This window comes from Chiloscyllium plagiosum, unplaced genomic scaffold, assembly GCF_037043375.1.
Source record: "Chiloscyllium plagiosum isolate Xiang-an unplaced genomic scaffold, Cpla_swu_hap1 HiC_scaffold_16, whole genome shotgun sequence".
Lineage (NCBI taxonomy): Eukaryota > Metazoa > Chordata > Chondrichthyes > Orectolobiformes > Hemiscylliidae > Chiloscyllium > Chiloscyllium plagiosum.
Genome location: NW_028270154.1, coordinates 55,876,290 through 55,896,300, shown reverse-complemented (window position 1 = coordinate 55,896,300; position 20,011 = coordinate 55,876,290). Strand labels below are relative to the sequence as shown.

General features: G+C 39.6%; 1 protein-coding gene across 3 annotated transcripts in view; it reads left to right on the top strand.

Annotated features, from left to right (window-relative positions):
* The window catches only part of pde6a (phosphodiesterase 6A, cGMP-specific, rod, alpha), a 50,112-nt gene that overhangs the window by 16,085 nt on the left and 14,016 nt on the right, over positions 1 to 20,011 (top strand). For all 3 annotated transcript variants that reach the window (XM_087995416.1, XM_043703784.2, XM_087995418.1), the window contains 14 exons: positions 582 to 722; positions 830 to 904; positions 989 to 1,053; positions 3,228 to 3,294; positions 3,428 to 3,475; positions 4,813 to 4,962; positions 5,042 to 5,185; positions 5,302 to 5,367; positions 6,308 to 6,454; positions 10,276 to 10,383; positions 17,692 to 17,801; positions 17,909 to 17,996; positions 18,947 to 19,047; positions 19,160 to 19,267. In XM_087995416.1, coding sequence (XP_087851542.1) covers positions 582 to 722; positions 830 to 904; positions 989 to 1,053; positions 3,228 to 3,294; positions 3,428 to 3,475; positions 4,813 to 4,962; positions 5,042 to 5,185; positions 5,302 to 5,367; positions 6,308 to 6,454; positions 10,276 to 10,383; positions 17,692 to 17,801; positions 17,909 to 17,996; positions 18,947 to 19,047; positions 19,160 to 19,267 — 1,418 coding nt within the window. The remainder of the gene's footprint in view (positions 1 to 581; positions 723 to 829; positions 905 to 988; positions 1,054 to 3,227; positions 3,295 to 3,427; positions 3,476 to 4,812; positions 4,963 to 5,041; positions 5,186 to 5,301; positions 5,368 to 6,307; positions 6,455 to 10,275; positions 10,384 to 17,691; positions 17,802 to 17,908; positions 17,997 to 18,946; positions 19,048 to 19,159; positions 19,268 to 20,011) is intronic.

The following is a 20,011-nucleotide window of genomic DNA, read 5'->3' as shown; positions in this document are numbered from 1 at the left end:
TCATCAGTCATTCTTTATTCTTTTAAACAACACAAAATTAAGTTAAGTAGCCCTGGATGGGACACTGTAACAAAGAAAAAAGCAAATAAATTATTAAATGAAACTTGTAAAAGGTGAATTGAAACTTACTACATCAAAATAACATTATCTGGTGTATTGTCCTTTCACTGTGCTGAATCAAGGGATAAACTAATCATTCATGGTAAGAGAGGGTCTAAACAGAAAAACATGCTTATATAAGAAAGCCATTTATTGTATAATGACAATAGATATAATCTGCATTAATTAACTAGGCATAATAAATTAGGATTATCAGGACCTGTGCAAAACACATCAGCTCCAATTGGTAATGCATGCAGACCTTCACTTGCCTCACCAGAAGGCTGTGTGATATCATCATATTGTTTGGACCTTGATGCAACATCAACTTTAGCACCTTCAGAGCTCTTACCTTATTTAAAAGCTTTTTCAAAACATACATCTTACAAGTTGACTCCGATGAACGTCTAGTCTTGCGTATCACAGGAAATGTGTTAACATTCTTGTCTCGACAATTGAGTGTAGAAACGTTTATTTCACAGGTTCTCTTATGGTCCGCAAGCAAAGTATTTGAAGAACTTACTGATATTGAGCGTCAATTTCACAAAGCCCTTTACACTGTGCGAGCCTTTCTGAACTGTGACAGATATTCAGTTGCGCTCCTGGACATGACAAAGGAAAAGGTCTTGTAATTTTTGCATCAGTACTTCAAATATGGCAGCATTGACTTGGTTATGAGTTATGTTCAGGTAACTTTATTTTCATTTCGATTTTGTAATTTTTATTGCAGGAATTTTTTGATCTTTGGCCAGTACAAATGGGTGAAGTACCACCATACGATGGTCCAAGAACTCCAGATGGAAGGGTATATTTTACAATTCATTTCATTCAAAAGATATTACTTTTGTTTTGACATTTTTATTCTTACGTACTTTATTTTTATCTATAGGAAATAAACTTCTACAAAATAATTGATTACATCCTTCATGGAAAAGAGGAAATTAAAGTCATCCCGTAAGTCTCTCTGTTCAATAAAAAGTTGAGAAATGAATACACTGTTCAAAGTTGATTCAAGTTACTTCTCAGATCCACATTTGGATTCAGAGAGAAAAAAAAATCAGAAAATAGAATGGGCAGAAGTAATTTGATTGGATATTTAGACAGAATCTTCTGTTCTCATTGGTGAGCTTGGAAGCAGGATAAAGCATACCTGGATGTCACCACCTTTCCATCTCTCCTAGAACTATATTCTGAGCAGGAAGACCCATGGTCAAATCTCCCATCCCCCTACCGATTGAGACCCCTATGTGAGCAAGCAATAACTACTTAAGGGCCTCATTCCCCTCCTAATGGTATTAACCAATGTCAGAAAGGCCTGCTGCTTTACACAACAGCTAAAACTGTACAGTCAGCTGGTTACCCTTTATGTATGAAGCAAAGGGAAAGGACACATACACACCTGCAAAGGGACAAGTTATATTTCACAGAGGAAAGAAATCTGGATTTATTAGGTCTATTTAAAGGGACCACGTTTTGGTAAACTTGAGTCATTCAAAACCCCACTGCTTGCATTGTAATTTGTACCCACTCCCATTTACCCATGTCCCTGCGCTCACTGACCAGTTAAACACTACCTCAATTTTGGTTCTTTCTCGTTCGCGTTTTAAAATACTTTCATGCATCACTTCTACCTATCCTAAAATGTCATTCAGTCCCACAAACCTCTGTAATAATCTCTGTACTTCATTAATTAGAGGCCTCTTATACAAACCCAATTTTATTCATATCACACTGATGACCATGTTTTTATTTATTAAGACCATAAGTTCTGGAAATTGCTCCTTAAACCTCTCCAACTCTCAAGTTTTAAGACACCCTTTAAAATCTATATCTTTGACTGAGATTCGGGTCATCTGAATTGATATCTGCTTATTTGGTGTGGTGTTCAATTTTGCTTTGTAACACTCCTGTTAAGTACTTTAGGATGTAATATTCCATTAAAATCATTATTTTAGATACAAGTTGTTATTGTCCAATATAACGTGATTGGCCCTTGGTAATAAATTCTGTGTTCAAAATACAAAAGAAATTATAAAAGAAACCTTTCAACAGAAGAGTGGTTTGAATGTCTTGTAATTAATAGGTCCACTGCAGGAAAATGTTATCAATTCATTCCCATAGACATGCATTCCCCCTGCATGCTCTTTTCATTGCCAATCTTTTCAATGTCAACTTTGGTTCAGCAGTAGCATTCTTGCCTTCAAATCCCATTCAGTAATTTATGCATTTCGGTGCAAGGTTGGGAGACAGGTCCTTTAAGACAAATGTTAAGCTGAGATCCCAACTGACCTCTCAGATGATGTAGATCTAATTGCACCATTTTTTGGGAGGATGGGGGAGTTCTTTTGCCACCCTACTCAACCTTCCTTCCTTTACTAATATCACTGAAAGAAGTCCTGTATGTTTCCAACTGATGTCCAGGGGATTTTGTATATAAACTAACAACCATGACTGTCTATATTGCAACAGTGACAAGGCTTTAAAGTTTCTTTGGAATGTCCTGACACTGTAAAAAGTGCAATAAAAATGTTCATTTCTTAGTTTCTAAAAAAAATCATCACTTTTTCTCAATTGCTTTCCAGTCATGCCCATCTCTCTTATCTTAATTTGTAGAAAAATTAGAATAGCTGCAATGTATTCAAGTCCAAAGAAAAATTTTGACCTCTGTTCTTCCCCACCCGTCTTCAGTTCAATCCATTCTATTCTGTCCCTTTTATTGCAATCTCTCTGTTCCCTCACATAGGAAGGACAGAATTTAATCCAGGTATTTATGCTCTCACCAAAGAGCCAGAGAAACAGTGAGAGCCCAGCGTCGCCTCTTTTTGGAATGGCTTGCTTTATTAAGTGTCATTCAGAGACTTTCATGGCCAACAGTGGGTTTTGGTATCAAGGACCTGAGAAGTCAAAATTCCAAACAGCCACCCAGGCAGGAGGCACCAAACAATCAACAGCTAATTGCTCCTCCTTGCCCTGTCACTGGGGGAATAGATGTTTGTTACTGGAAAGGTGCCCACCAGAGGGCCAGCACTTATGTTTCTGATATTAGATGTTGTTATTAAGAGGAAGTCACTGCAATTATTTTTTCAACTTAAATGGTTTCCTCTAATTTAGATAATTTATTTTTTCAGGAACCCTCCTCCAGACCATTGGGCCCTAGTTAGTGGGTTACCGTCGTATGTTGCAGAAACCAGTCTTGTAAGTTTTGTACCCCAACAGTAGACACAATAGAACCTTGCTGTGCTTTAGTATTACATTAAAGCAAGTTGCTCTATCAATATATGTTAACTGAGACTAAAGGGGAAATTATCTGTATTTCATGTTTCTCCAGATATGCAACATTATGAATGCAGCTGCAGATGAATTCTTTGAATTTCAGGTAGGTAAATGCAAAGAGAAAATGATGGACAGTTGTCAAGCCTGCTAGAATGGGCAAGATGATGATTGGGCCCAGGGAATTGTGCGGGTGTCCATGCATCAGATTCGTGATGATGGAAAGCTGTAAGCAATTAAGTCAGTAGTGGGAAGGCAATAGAACAGGAATCATATTCATTGGCTCATTGATTTGCTTAATTACCTTATATATTATTAATTGCAATTTGGCATATTTTAATCCTGCTTCTGCAACTCAGTTAAACTCACATGTGTCTCTCGTATCTTCAGTTACATATCCAGTGAAAGCTAGCAACTTGTGTGTGGGGTCCACAACTCACTGGGTGGACTTGCTGCGGATTGGACTGGATTGATTTTGGGAAATATTTACTCTGTGTGTAAATTTGCTGAGCAGATTCTCTGAGGGATGCAGCCTCAGGGAAGAAAATTTAGAGCCTCGACATATTGGGTCCAAAATTTGGTAAGGGTCAGTTGAACCTAATGACATGGTGATTGGCTAATCAATGCAGGTGATGTGGGCTTGCTACTGGATTACATGGTAAGGAGCAGCTCAAATAATGTAATCCATTCCTTAAAATGGCATCATAAATTTGAGGCCGTCGAGTGAAGATAGCTGTAGGGCTGCCTGCAAGGAAATCAAGAAGTAATGGCAGTGTGGGAAGTATCTATCCTGTCTTTTTTTTTTATTTTTGAGCACTGGAGGGGATGTGATAGTTGTACTGTGACATTTCTGACCTCAGTTTGACACATCAAATGATCTAGCATGACATCAGAGGAGTCTTCTTCTTGGATAACGGCATGTATTTTTGTGTTGGAGCAACAAGAATTTAGATGCTGGAAATTAAAACCTACAGAGCAATTCTTAAAAGACAATTTCTAAATCCAGCACAAGGCTTATTTGCCCTTTAAATATGCTGCCAGCTCAAAGTCATCAGGTGGTGCAGGATTCTCCATGGTCAATGACTGTTTGAGCTGCTCCTTGCCATGTAATCCAGTGGCAAGCCCACATCACCTGCATTCATTGGCCGACCACTATGTCATTAGGTTCAACTGACCATGACAGACCCGTACCAGATCCCAAACGACATAGAATCATAGAGTCATGCAGCATGGAAACACATCCTTTGCCCAACTTGTCCAGACGACCAGTGAATGCCACAATGTTAGGACTAAAACCAACCCAATGGTTCTATATAAATTTATTGGAGCTTGCACAGATTGACTGAACTCAAGTGAACATACATAGATCAGTTTGTCAGATATACTATGGATAAGCCATAAATCCCTGTGTATAGTTTAAATCCATTCTATTCATATTTACAGAAAGAGCCACTTGATAGTTTGGGATGGACAATTAAAAATGTGCTATCGATGCCAATAGTAAACAAGAAAGAGGAGATTGTTGGAGTTGCCACCTTTTATAATAGGAAGGATGGAAAACCATTTGATGAAATGGATGAAACTTTAATGGAAGTAAGTTTCAATCTGGTAATTTTGGAATCATAATCAGACTACAAGATACTGCATATTTACAAGTCTTTATCTTTTGTAGGCCTTGACACAATTCCTTGGATGGTCTGTTTTGAACACGGATACATATGACAAAATGAACAAATTAGAAAATAGGAAAGATATTGCACAAGATATGGTGAACTATCATGTTAAATGCTCTAAAGATGAAATACAAGATATCCTGGTATGTTGGAAAAAAGTTAATGAACTTTGTTCAGCAATATTATATCATATTGAAATTAAATTTCCAGCAATGCTATGATTCCAGAAACAAATCACTAACAACATTATATTTGTCAGAAAACTAGAGAATACTTTGATAGAGAACCCGATGAGTGTGAGGAAGAAGATCTTCAGGAAATATTGGTGAGTGAATAATTCTGGATTTATAGTTATACACTATCTCATTCTTTTCTTATGTTTAAGATGTATCTTTTGCAATAAGTAAATAAAAAGACTGAAGAAACACTCTCAACAAAAACATAACTTTAAGAATACTCTAAATAATTTCTCTAAATAACGAACAGCAAAGACTATGCATCCTCTTTTCAAAAAAGGGAAATTTTCTTCTTTTCTTTGAACTTGACCCTACTCCCTTGGCTATGGTCAGTTTACAGAAGAGTGGTACTTAGTGCACGATTTTAAGATAGCACAAGTTGAGAGATTTCTCATCTCATTCTGCTGACATCAGTAAAAAGCACCTCTAAATGCAATTTCTCCTCCATGGGGGCAGTTGCAAAATCAAGCCAACCGACACAGAAACTAGAGCAGAGTTGGCCATGTGAGTAGTTAAATGCTGAGGCGGAATATTTCGAAACCCCACTTCAGTCCTCTGGGATTTTGTCCTAGGTTTTTTAGAAGATGTTAAACTCACTAAGCACTAATCCCTCATATCCTCTCCTGCCCTCTTTGGCACCCCTATAGCCAGTCACATGGTTTCTACCATGAGAAGATCTCAAGATCCATATGGAGATGAAAAGATCTTCTAAAAATGAGTATAACTCTCGTTCCTCCATATTTGATCAATTTTATTTATTTGTTCATGAGATATTGGCATTGCTAGCTAGGTTTTCATTTATTGCACACCCCTAGCTGCCCTGGAGCCAGTGGTGATGGTTCATCCTCTTGGTTTGCTGCTACCATCCTTGGAGTGCACAGTTCTGTTAGGAAGGGAGTTCCAGTTTTTGACTCGGCAACAGTGAAGTACAGGTGGTCCAGTTCAAAGTCAGGATTGTGAATTGCTCAGAAATTCCACCACATTGTTAATTATTATAATTCATATCTTTGTTTTTGTATTATTTTTAAGGCTGAAGAACTTCCAGATGCTGAGGAAGCAGAACTCTATGAGTTTCACTTTTGTGATTTTGAATGGTCTCCATTGGACCTTGTGAAATGTGGAATACAGATGTATTATGAACTTGGTGTGGTTGATAAGTTCCACATACCACAGGCGGTGAGTCATTTTGTTTGTTTACACTGCAACCAATTAAATGTGATAAACTAGGGTTACTGTATTCCAGTCTATTGACAGGCACATTATGCACTTTACTCAATGTGCAAAAAGTCAATGCATTTTGTAAGAGCATGTGTTTTAGCAGATTATAGCCTTTTTCCTTCAGTAGGGCTTTTGCAACATCATTGTTAAAACACCATAGTGTCTAGTATCTCCAATGTAAGGAACAATGTGCGAATTTTTGCATTGGCATTCTTTAGTTAAGGTTATTGGAAGTTGATGAGTTAGAGCATCCCAAAACCACTAGATTTATAATGGAAAAAATGTTTTAAAATAATGTTTTTCATAGAAGGAACTGCAAAGGGAAAAAGTTCCTAATGGGAGTTGTGTACAGGCTTCCTGGCAGTAGTCAGGATATGGGGAAGAAAATAAATCAACAGATAGGAAAGGCATGCAAGAAAGGAACTATTACAATAATCATTGGGGTGGTGGGCTTCAATATGGAAGTGGACTGGGAAAATCAAGTTGGTAGCAGATGTCAAGAAAAGGAATACTTGGGATGTCTACAAGATGATGTTTTTGGAGCAACCAGTGGTACAGCCCACTATGGAACAGGCAGTTCTAAATTTGGTGACATGTAATGAAGCAGATGATTAAGGAGCTTAAGGTGAAGGAGCCCCTAGCAGACAGTAACCATAATATTATAGAACTCACCCTGCAGTTTGAGAAGGTAAAGCTTGAATCAGATGTAATAGTATTACAATTGAGTAAGGTAACTACAAAGAGCTGGTGAGAGTTGATTGGAAGGGGAGCGAGCAGAGAAGATGGTGAAACAGCTAAAGTACCAGTTTTTGGTGGTTATTTAGGAGACACAGCAGAGATTCATACAAGTGACGAAGCAGCATACTAAGGGGAGGATGAGGCAATCATGGTTAACTTGTGAAGCCAGGAACAGCATAAAAGCAAAATAAAAATTATACAATGTGTTGGAAATTAGTGGGGAGTCAGAGGATTGAGAAACCTTTTATAAATCAGCAGAGAATACTGAAAGAAAATATTTTTTTCTGGCTGGAGAATTAGTGATGGGGACCAAAGAAATGCTAAAAGAACTGAATAGATACTTTGCATCAGTCTTCACAGTGGAAATCATCATCAGCATACCAGAACTTAAAGAGATTTAGGGCAGTGGTAAATGTAGTGGTCATTGCTAAGGAGAAGGTTCTGGGGAAGCTGAAAAGTCTGAGAGTGGATAAATCATCTGGACCAGATGGACTATCCTCCAGAGATCTCAAGGAGATAGCTGAGGAGATTGTAAAAATATTGCTGGTGATTTTTCAGGAATCACTGGTGTCAGGAAGGGTCCCAGAGGACTAGAAAATGACTAATGTAGCATCCTTGTTTAAGAAGGGAGGGAGGCAGGAGGCAGGAAACAATAGGCTAGTTAACCTGACCCCAATCACTGGTAAGATTCTATAATCTATTATTAAGGATGAGATTGTAGAGTACTTGAAAGTGCATGGTAAAATAGGGCTTTGTCTGTATGGCTTGGTCAGGTGGAGATCATGTCTGATAAATCTGTTAAAATTCATTCAAAAAGTAACAAGCAAGTTAGACAAAGGGGAGACAGTGGATGTGATCTATCTGGATTTCTAAAAGGCCTTTGACTAGGTGTTGAATAGCATGTTGCTAAATAAGATAAGAACCCAGTGTTAGGGGAAAGGTATTGATATGAATAAAGGATTAGCTGACTGGCAGAAAGTAGAATGGCAGTTAGTTACTAATGGAGTTCTACAAGGACTGTATTGGGACTACAACTATTCACATGATACATTAACAATACAGCCAAAAGCAGAAATGCACTGCCAAAGCTGTATAAAGCTCTGCTCAGACCATAGTTGGAACATTATGGGACATGTATCTCGAGGTCCAGTGGAAATTTACAGGGATGAAGAGCTTGGCATATGATGACCAGTTAAAAACTCTAGGTTTGTTCTCAATGGAGTTTAGAAGGATGAAGGGGATCGGATTGAAACTTACCGAATACTGAGAGGAATGGATAGAATGGATGTGCAGAAAATGTTTCTACACACAGGAGAGACTAAGACTGAGGTGCACAGCCTCAGAGTGAAGGGACAACCTTTTAAAACTAAAATGAGGAGGAATTTCTTCAGCCAGTTGGTGGTGAATCTGTGGAACTCATTGCTGCAGAAGGCTGTGGAGGCCAAATCATTGAGTGTCTTTAAGATAGAGATTGATAGGTTCTTGATTAGTAAGGGTATCAAGGGTTATAGGCAAAGGACAGGTGAATAGGGTTGACAAACATGTCAGCTATGATTAAATGACAAAGTAGACTCGATGGGCTAAATAGTCTTTAGATTAGATTAGATTACTTACAGTGTAGAAACAGGCCGTTCGGCCCAACAAGTCCACACCGCCCTGCCGAAGCGCAACCCACCCATACCCCTACATTTACACCTTACCTAACACTATGGGCAATTTAGCATGGCCAATTCACCTGACCTGCACATTTTTGGACTGTGGGAGGAAACCGGAGCACCCGGAAGAAACCCACGCAGACACTGGGAGAACGTACAAACTCCACACAGTCAGTCGCCTGAGGTGGGGATTGAACCCGGGTCTCTGGCGCTGTGAGGCAGCAGTGCTAACCAGAACGTTATTCAGCTCAGATGTCTTATGGTATTATGTAATCAAGGTTATTGTAATTTGCTCTGTATTCTTTATATTTTTAACGTTTTCCAGCAATAAAATGTATTTTTTGTTTCTGTACTGAAGCAATCTCTGAAATGGTTGGGTTTAAATGTAAATGTTCTTTCTTTGTTCACCACCCCGGACCAAAGAGGAGGTTCAAAGGAAACAACAGAGAAACTAGTTATTGAGGCCTAAAACCATCACAAAACCCTTCCTTCCTCCCCAATCATGAATTACACCTGATCCAAATGTAAATGCAGATGAAGGTGTGGCATCCAGTTTCTCAGCTAATGTTCCTCCTGGTATCCTTCATTACTGCCCCGTCCAAGTGGGTGGTAGACTTGGTTACTGAGCCCATACATTAAAAGTAGAAAGAAGGGCCTGTTCTCGGATTCCATCATATCTGCCTGATCCCATATCTTCTGAAAGCTCAACCTGATAATGGGCCCTTTTATACTTCCTTGAGTGTCCTTTGGCACGAGAAAGTACGATTTGTTTCTAACACTTTGATTTTCCTTGATAACACTAAAGATAATTGGTTGGGAATACACACAAGGGATTTTAATGATGTTTTTAAATTTGATGAGTAGTTCAAGGGTTGCTAGTGTTATGAAATGGCTTGTTGTTTCTATACCAGTTTATGAATTCTCTGGGGAGCCATGCATCTTGTCTGACGCAAAACCCTTCTTGATTCCAGTAAAGTTTTAGAGATAAGATGAAGAGCAAGTCTTAAAAGCTCAACCCCAAAATACAGCCAGCAATGTTGGGAGTGCTGTTTGTGAGAGTGTGACCCAGACTCTTATAGGTGCTGTTGAAAATTGCTGGGGATAGAAATATCAACAGGAAATCCAGAATTTGATCATATCCACCATTTTCAAAGGCCTTCCTTCTCTGTTTTGACACCAACAACAATATTTATGTCAAAAAAAAATGAAAGTTCAGCCAGTAGTCACTATTGCTTTTGAAATTTACATTTGAATAGAAAATAACTTGGTGATTTTGTAAAATGAAGAGAAATTACAGCAATTGTAACCAGCTTGAAGAAAAACTCATCACAAAACTAACATTTTGTTTTGACTAAATTAGTCACAAAGCTTTTTGTTATGTGACAGGTATTGGTCCGTTTCATTTATTCTCTAAGTAAAGGATACAGAAAAATCACCTATCACAACTGGCGGCATGGGTTCAATGTTGGGCACACCATGTTTGCCCTTCTCATGGTAAGAACTTACCTTCTTAGGTCTACAGATGAAATATGAAATTGTAGGATGGTTATAGCACATAAGCATGTTGTTCAGCTTATTTGCATCAATATTGTCTCTCCCTGCTTGTTCCCACATAACCCTCAAATCTGAATTAAATTACACAGTCTGTGAATTATAAAAGGACTCATTAACCTTGATATTGTCAGGGATTAGTGTTCTCAACAAAGTGAGTTTGAAGTTTCAGGCAGGATTCAAGTCCCAGTTTCCTCGCATGTTATGGATTAGTTGGCACCTGCTTTTTACTAAACAGGTTCCACACCAAGAAGCCAGGCTGATTTAACAGGTCTGAATCCCAGTTGGAACTGCATAGCTAGGGACAAATTTGCTTCTCCTCCTGGTCCATGAGCAATTCAGTAAAGGATCTGTCCTTTATCCTGAAGGTGTCCTTGCCTCTATTAAACTGCCATTTTTCCTGAGACCTGGGAAACTGAATAAATCTGTGAAACAGGGTCTCCCAGCATCACTATACGAATAAAGTTGTGAATTGATCTCTTCGGTGTGCTTTGATTGGCAATCCCTTGACATGTTTCCTTTAAACAGAAAAGATTATGCCTACTTGATTGCTCTGAAATACATAGTCAGCACAAAATGACATCCACAGTCCATGTTAAAATTGTGTTATTAGTTATTCTTTGATGTCTACTCAGTGAATTATGCCTGTCAGCCAAGGCAATTCCATCACCATCCCTGGGTATGTTTTATCTCATTAGAGGCTGTGGCATATTTGGAAGTCAATGGCACTGAGAGTACCCAAAATTGATTCCAGACCCCATGATGTCTCGTGTCATCAGAGGTAAAGTAACCTCCTGCTGAGTACCATCTATTACCCTCCCTCAGCTGATAGGTCAGTGCTATTCTATGTTGAACACCAGTTGAAGAAGGACTGAGGGTAGCAAGGGGACAAAAGCACTCTGAGTGGAGAATTTCACTGTCTATCACCAAGAATAACTTGGTAGCACTGCACTGACAGAGCTGGGTGGCTCCTGAATGACAAAGATGCAAGATTGACATTGTGGCAGGCAATGAGAAAACAATCAGCCTGTACCAGTCTACATTTTACAGATGCATCTGCTCTTGATGACAAACATATGAGGTTGACTATTACACATTCCTAAATGTTCCTTAGTTCTTAGAAAGCACACAGCTTCCACTGAGTTTCCATAGTAATACATCTTGCTAAATGCAATGGATTCAGAACAGATCAATCAGCTCAAAACCTGGGGAACCATGTGATGCTGCAGTCACTTAGATACATCAGAATTATATTCCACTGCAATAAGCAACTTCACATGCATCACATCACCATTACCATTAGTCCCGGGAGCCAATTATGATTCAATGACAATAATAAGGATGCCTATGTCAGGCTTCTACTTATTGACTACAATTTCAACTTCAGCACTACAATTCCAATTACACTAGTCTCCAAATTCAGAAACCTTGGTCTCTGCTACACCCTCTGCAATTGAATCCTCAACTTCCTGACACCCAGTCCACAATTAGTGAAGATAGGCAACAACACCTCCTTCACAACAATCCTCAACACCAACATCCTGCAAGGATGTGTACTTAATCCCTTACTGTACTCTCTGTACATTCATGACTGTGTGGCCAAATTTTGTCAGAACTCCATCTCCATGTTTGCTGATGACATCACCGTTGTAGGCCGAACATCAAACAATGACAAGACAGAATACAGGAATGAATTCGAGTGCTTGATGGAATGGCATAAAGAATAAAATCTCTCCCTCAACGTCAGCAAAACTAAAGAGCTGATCATTGACTTCAGGAAGCAAGGAGGAGGGCACATCCCTACCTATATCAATGAAGCTGAGGTGGAGATGATTGGGAATTTCAAGTTCCCAGGAGTGATGATCACAAATGTTCTGTCCTGGACAACCCATATTAATGCAGTAATAAAGGTACAAAACAATGCCTCTTCTTCCTCAGGAGGCTAAGGAAATTCAGCATGTGCATAAGGATTCTCACCAACATTTATAGATGCACCATAGAAAGCATTCTATCTGAATGCATCATGGCTTAGTATGGCAACTGCTCTACAGAGAATTGTGAATACAGTCCAGTCTATCCATGACTCTATGCATACTTCTCACTGCCTCAGAAAGGGAGCCGACATCATCAAAGAACACTCCCACCCTGATGATAATCTTTTCCAATCTTTTCTGTCAGGCAGAAGATACAAAAGCTGAAACACACGGACCAACAGGTTCAAGAACAGCTTCTACCTTGCTGTATTTGACTTCTAAATGGATCTCTCAAATTTCAAATCTAATGTTAACTTACTTTTTGTCACCTTCTTTGCAGCCATTACTTCGTATTCCTCACTGTGTTCAATCACCCTATGATCTTTGTATGATACTACATGCATAGAGTCATAGAGTCATAGAGATGTACAGCATGGAAACAGACCCTTTGGTCCAACCCGTCCATGCCGACCCGATATCCCAAACCAATCGAATCCCACCTGCCAGCAACCAGCCCACCCCTCCAAACCCTTCCTATTCATATACCCATCCAAATGCCTCTTAAATGTTGCAATTGTACCAGCCTTCACCACATCCTCTGGCAGCTCATTCCATACACGTACCACCCTCTGCGTGAAAAAGTTGCCCCTTAGGTCTCTTTTATATCTTTCCCCTCTCACCCTAAACCTATGCCCTCTAGTTCTGGACTCCCCCAACCCAGGGAAAAGACTTTGTCTATTTATCCTATCCATGCCCCTCATAATTTTGTAAACCTCTATAAGGTCACCCCTCAGCCTCCGACGTTCCAGGGAAACAGTCTCAGCCTGTTCAGCCTCTCCCTGTAGCTCAGATCCTCCAACCCTGGCAACATCCTTGTAAATCTTTTCTGAACCCTTTCAAGTTTCACAACATCTTTCCGATATGAAGGAGACCGGAATCGGACGCAATATTCCAATAGTGTCCTAACCAATGTCCTGTACAGCCGCAACATGACCTCCCAACTCCTGTACTCAATACTCTGACCAATAAAGGAAAGCATACCAAACACCTTCTTCACTATCCTATCTACCTGCGACTCCACTTTCAAGGAGCTATGAACCTGCACTCCAAGGTCTCTTTGTTCAGCAACACTCCCTAGGGCCTTACCATTAAGTAAATAAGTCCTGCTAAGATTTGCTTTCCCAAAATGCAGCACCTCGCATTTATCTGAATTAAACTCCATCTGCCACTTCTCAGCCCATTGGCCCATCTGGTCCAGATTCTGTTGTAATCTGAGGTAACCCTCTTTGCTGTCCACTATACCTCCAATTTTGGTGTCATCTGCAAACTTGCTAACATTACCTCTTACGCTCGCATCCAAATCATTTATGTAAATGACAAAAAGTAGAGGCCCAGCACCGATCCTTGTGGCACTCCACTGGTCACAGGCCTCCAGTCTGAAAAACAACCCTCCACCACCACCCTCTGTCTTCTACCTTTGAGCCAGTTCTGTGCCCAAATGGCTAGTTCTCCCTGTATTCCATGAGGTCTAACCTTGCTAATCAGTCTCCCATGAGGAACCTTGTCGAACGCCTTACTGAAGTCCGTATAGATCACATCTACTGTTCTGCCCTCATCAATCTTCTTTGTTACTTCTTCAGAGAACTCAATCAAGTTTGTGAGACATGATTTCCCATGCACAAAGCCATGTTGACTATCCTGATTCAGTTCTTGCCTTTCCAAATACATGTACATCCTGTCCCTCAGGATTCCCTCCAACAACTTGCTCACCACCGAGGTCAGGCTCACCGGTCTATAGTACCCTGGCTTGTCTTTACCGTCCTTCTTAAACTGTGGCACCACGTTTGCCAACCTCCAGTCTTCCGGCACCACACCTGTGACTATCGATGATACAAATATCTCAGCAACAAACCCAGCAATCACTTCTCGAGCTTCCCACAGAGTTCTAGGGTACACCTGATCAGGTCCTGTGGATTTATCCACCTTTAACTGTTTCAAGGCATCCAGCACTTCCTCCTCTGTAATCTGCAAATTTTGCAAGCTGTCACCATCTATTTCCCTACAGTCTGTATCTTCCATATCCTTTTCCACAGTAAATACTGATGCAAAATATTCATTTAGTATCTCCCCCATTTTCTGTGGCTTCACACAAAGGCCGCCTTGCTGATCTTTGAGGAGCCCTATTCTCTCCCTAGTTACCCTTTTGTCCTTAATATATTTGAAAAAACCCTTTGGATTCTCCTTACTTCTATTTGCCATCGCTATCTCATGTCGCGTTTTGCCCTCCTGATTTCCCTCTTAAGTATACTCCTACTTTCTTTATAGTCTTCTAAGGATTCACTCGATCTATCCTGTCAATACCTGATATATGCTTCCTTCTTTTTCTTAACCAAACCCTCAATTTCTTTCGTCATCCAGCATTCCCTATACCTACCAGCCTTCCCTTTCACCCTGACAGGAATATACTTTCTCTGGATTCTTGTTATCTCATTTCTGAAGGTTTCCCATTTTCCAGCCGTCCCTTTACCTGCGAACATCTGCCTCCAATCAGCTTTTGAAAGTTCTTGCCTAATACCATCAAAATTGGCCTTTCTCCAATTTAGAACTTCAACTTTTAGATCTGGTCTATCCTTTTCCATCATTATTTCAAATCTAATAGAATTATGGTTGCTGGCCCCAAAGTGCTCCCCCACTGACACCTCAGTCACCTGCCATGCCTTATTTGCCAAGAGTAGGCCAGGTTTTGCACCTTCTCTAGTAGGTACATCCACATACTGAATCAGAAAATTGTCTTGTACGCACTTAAGAAATTCCTCTCCATCTAAACCCTTAACACTATGGCAGTCCCAGTCTATGTTTGGAAAGTTAAAATCCACTACCATAACTACCCTATTATTCTTACAGATAACTGAGATCTCCTTAAAAGTTTTTTTCTCAATTTCCCACTGACTATTGGGGGGTCTATAATACAATCCCAGTAAGGTGATCAGCCTTTTCTTATTTCTCAGTTCCACCCAAATAACTTCCCTGGATGTATTTCCAGGAATATCCTCCCTCAGCACAGTTGTCATGCTATCCCTTATCAAAAATGCCACTCCCCCTCCTCTCTTTCCTCCCTTTCTATCCTTCCTGTAGCATTTGTATCCTGGAACATTAAGCTGCCAGCCCTGCCCATCCCTGAGCCATGTTTCCATAATTGCTATGATATCCCAGTCCCATGTTCCTAACCATGCCCTGAGTTCATCGCCTTCCCTGTTAGGCACCTTGCATTGAAATAAATGCAGTTCAATTTATTAGTCCTACCTTGACCCTGCCTGCCCTGACTGTTTGACTCACTTCTGTTCTCAGCTGTACCCGCCTCAGATCGATCTCTTTCCTCACTATCTCCCTGGGTCCCACTCCCCTACCTTACTAGTTTAAATCCTCCTGAGCAGTTCTAGCAAATTTCCCTGCCAGTATATTAGTCCCCTTCCAATTTAGGTGCAATCCGTCCTTCTTGTACAGGTCATTTCTACCCCAAAAGAGATTCCAATGATTCAAAAATGTGAATCCTTCTCCCATACACCAGCTCCTCAGCCATACATTCATCTGCTCTATCCTCCTGTTCCTGCCCTCACTAGCTCGTAGCACTGGGAGTAATCCATATATTACTACCCTTGAGGACCTCCTTTTTAAATTTCTGCCTAACTCTCTGTAATCTCCCTTCAGAATCTCAACCTTTTCCCTTCCAATGTCATTCCAATGTGGACAATGACCTCTTGCTGGCCCCTCTCCCCCATGAGAACATTATGCACCCTCTCTGAGACATCCTGATTCTGGCACCAGGGAAACAACACACCATTCTGCTTTTTCTCTGCTGGCCACAGAAACGTCTGTCTGTACTTCAGACTAGAGAATCCCCTGTCACAATTGATCTCTTGGAAGCCGACGTACCCCTCGTTGCATTAGAGCCAGTCTCAACACCAGAAACTTGGCTGTTCGTGTTACGTTCTCCTGAGAATCCATCACCCCCTACATTTTCCAAAACAGCATACCTGTTTGAAATGGGTATAGCCACAAAAGACTCCTGCACTAGCTGCCTACCTCTCTTACTCTTCCTGGAGTTAACCCATCTATGTGACTGCATCTGAGACTTTCCCCCCTTCCTATAACTGCCATCCATCACATACTGTTGCTGTTGCAAATTCCTCATTGCTTCTATCTGTCTCTCCAACCGATCCACTCAATCTGATAAAATTCACATCCAACAGCATTTATGGCAGATATAATCCGCAGTAACCCCTTAAACTCTCTTTAAACTCCAACATCTGACATGAAGTACATATCACTGCAAAGGCAATTTTTGCTCCTTCACAAATCTACACAAAACAAAACATTTCACTGTACCTAGGTATGTGTAACAATAGGAGAAAGTGAGGACTGCAGATGCTGGAGATCAGAGCTGAAAAATGTGTTGCTGAAAAAGCGCAGCAGGTCAGGCAGCATCCAAGGAGAAGGAGAATCGACGTTTCGGGAATAAGCCCTTCTTCAGGAATCATGTGTGACAATAATAAATCAAATGAAAACAAATCAAAATAACAGAAGAGCATGTGAAGAGTGGCACTAGCTTTAGCTAAAAATTAAAGAGCAACCTTGTGATGACACAACACATGATAAACAGTACATTAAGACCAAGTTAAATAATGACACAACCAATGATGACGAATTCTGATGAAAAGTCAACAGAATCAAAACCTTAACTCTGCTTTCTCTCCACAGATGTTGTCAAACATGCAGAGTTTCTCTGGCAATTTCTGTTTTGTTACTCAACCAATGAACTGGACTAAAACTCTGCCATCAACAACTTGTATTTACATCAGGTCTTTAAAGTATCAAAACATTCCACGAGTATTAAAAAGCAAAATTTGGCACCAGATCACTTAAGCCAATATTCGGACAAATGATAAAAAAAATCTACCTTTTCATCAAAGAAGTGGATTTTAAGAAGTGCCTTAAGGAAGAAAGAGGGAGATGGGGACAACAAGTCTCAAGGGTAGAATTCCAGACCTTAGAACCTACATACCCAAAAGCAAAGTCACCAACTGTGGAGCAAAAATTCAGGTTTGGTAAAAGCCTGTTTGTCCAATTATTCACCAAGTTCCTAGACACTCTCTTCATCTTGCAATACATTTTTAGCTGAAGAGAGAGAAAATAAATCTAATGAAAGGGGCTTGTTTTGTGAGCTGTTGTGTACCAGACAGTTCTGACCTATTAACATTACCCTGTGAATTTCTTTTAGACTGGAAACCTAAAGCGCTACTACACAGATCTAGAAGCTTTAGCCATGGTGACAGCAGCATTTTGCCATGACATTGATCACAGAGGAACAAACAACCTCTATCAAATGAAGTGAGTAACTATCACTAAAGGCAGTTGGCATGTGTTATTGCAATTATTTTGAATACTATGTTATAGCAAAAGACAATCATATTAATTATATTTCACCAATCCAATAGATCACAGGATCCATTGGCAAAACTTCATGGCTCATCCATTATGGAACGCCATCACTTGGAATTTGGCAAAACCCTGCTTCAAGATGAGGTATGTCAGGATTGTGTTAAATCCCAATATTCAAACGACATCACAAGGAAGGGCGGGAAGAAATAGAAAAGAAGATAGTCTGCTGGTGGGCATAACACACACAGTGAACAAGTTTTACAAGTTAAAAATATTTTATGTATATTATGTGTTGTTTTTAAATAAAAAACTAACAGTAGATCAAAGTGTAAGATTACATATAATTTTATATGTAAGGATCATTGGAAAAATGATAAAAATGTATACTAACAATGTTTTTGATAGCAGGCATTTCTATGGTAACTTTTAAAAAAAGTTTTCAATATTAACTAAAGGATTGTATAAAAATAGAGGGAAATTCTAGTTTTGTTAACTTATACCTGCACTACCGGTGTCAGCTATTTCATATTTGATATATTCATAACACCACAATTTTTGGCATTAATGTCAGTCATTTTCACTACCTATAGGCTGAGTCACATTTTGGAAATGTTGATGTAAACAAGACTACAGTGGTAATGTCCCTACCTCTTAGCTAGAGGTCCATGTTCAAGTTTCAGAGGTCTGTAATGACTTCTCCAAACCGGTTAACTCAAAAAGACTTAGAACATTTACCAATTCAGACTGCTGGGACACAGTGTAATCCTGTGTTCTATCAATAAACCCATTATCAAGGAAATTAATTGGTGCCTAGTTTCATCCTTGACCATCTCGCTCAGGATCCAGTTAGCAGCTTTTACAGAGCCGTGGAAACAAGACTTTTCCCATTCTCCTGCCATTGGTAATAAATGGCTGGAAATAATGATAGAAAAATAAACATGAAAGAACTAAAGATAAATGAGAATGAATGTTGAAAAGAGTTAATAATATGCTCCTAAATATCTTCCTTTCTACATGGTTCTAACAGTAATGCAGTATGTGGTACTGATTAGATCTCATTTTTACTTAGTTTGTGGCTATTTGGTTTTTAACAGGATTTAAATATCTTCCAAAATCTTAACAGAAGACAGTATGAACATGTCCTCCATCTGATGGACATTGCCATCATTGCTACAGATCTGGCACTTTATTTCAAGTACGTTTTTCAATACCTTAAAAAGGCATCACAGATTTGGATTTCATCTAATTTCTTTGTGAGACATAGCATTCAATTGATGTGCACTTTTATTATTTCTATCACATCTCAGAAAAAGAACAATGTTTCAAAAGATAGTAGACTTGTCAGAAACATATGAAGATGATGAAGAATGGGTGCAATTTATGATACTGGAAACAACGAGGAAAGAAATAATCATGTAAGTGAAATTCTAGCTTTTCTTAATGGAATCTTTTTGAAACTCCAAATCTGCAATTAGACTTTAAAATGTGCTGAAGAAATATGGCTTCAATTATTCTTATAAAATTCAGTAAGTCAGTGACTTTAGAATGTTGAACTTCACATTTATTTCTGAATTAACTAAGGCACCAGAAATGTCAACAAATCACTCATCTCAGTTGACCCTGCAAAGTTCTCTTAACATCTGAGGGATTGTTCCAAAATTGAGAGAGTTGACCCACAGACTAGTTGAGCAATAGCTGGCAGTCATTCTCATAGACTATGTCCTAGGCACCACTGTTGACATCTATGGACATATCTTGTTACATTATCAGGACAGACCCATCAGGGGTGGTAACACACAGGTATAGAGTTAGGAAGGAATTATCTTGAAAATCTTCAACTTTAACTCTGGACCCCATGAAGTCTCATGGCATTAGGTCGAAAATGGCAAGGAAACCTTCTGCTAATTATCACCTACCACCCCTCCTCAGCTCTTGATTTAGTACACCAGCGTATTGAATACCGCTTGGGAGGAAACCGTGAGAATGGCAAGGGCACTGAATTTACACTGGATGGAGGACTTCAATCTCCATTATATTTATCCAGTACTACCACTACTGACTGAGCAGGTTGAGCCTTAATGGACACAGTTGCTAAACTAAGTCTGTGGCAAGTGGTGAGAGAACCGACATGAAGGGAAAATATACTTGGTCCTCGTCCT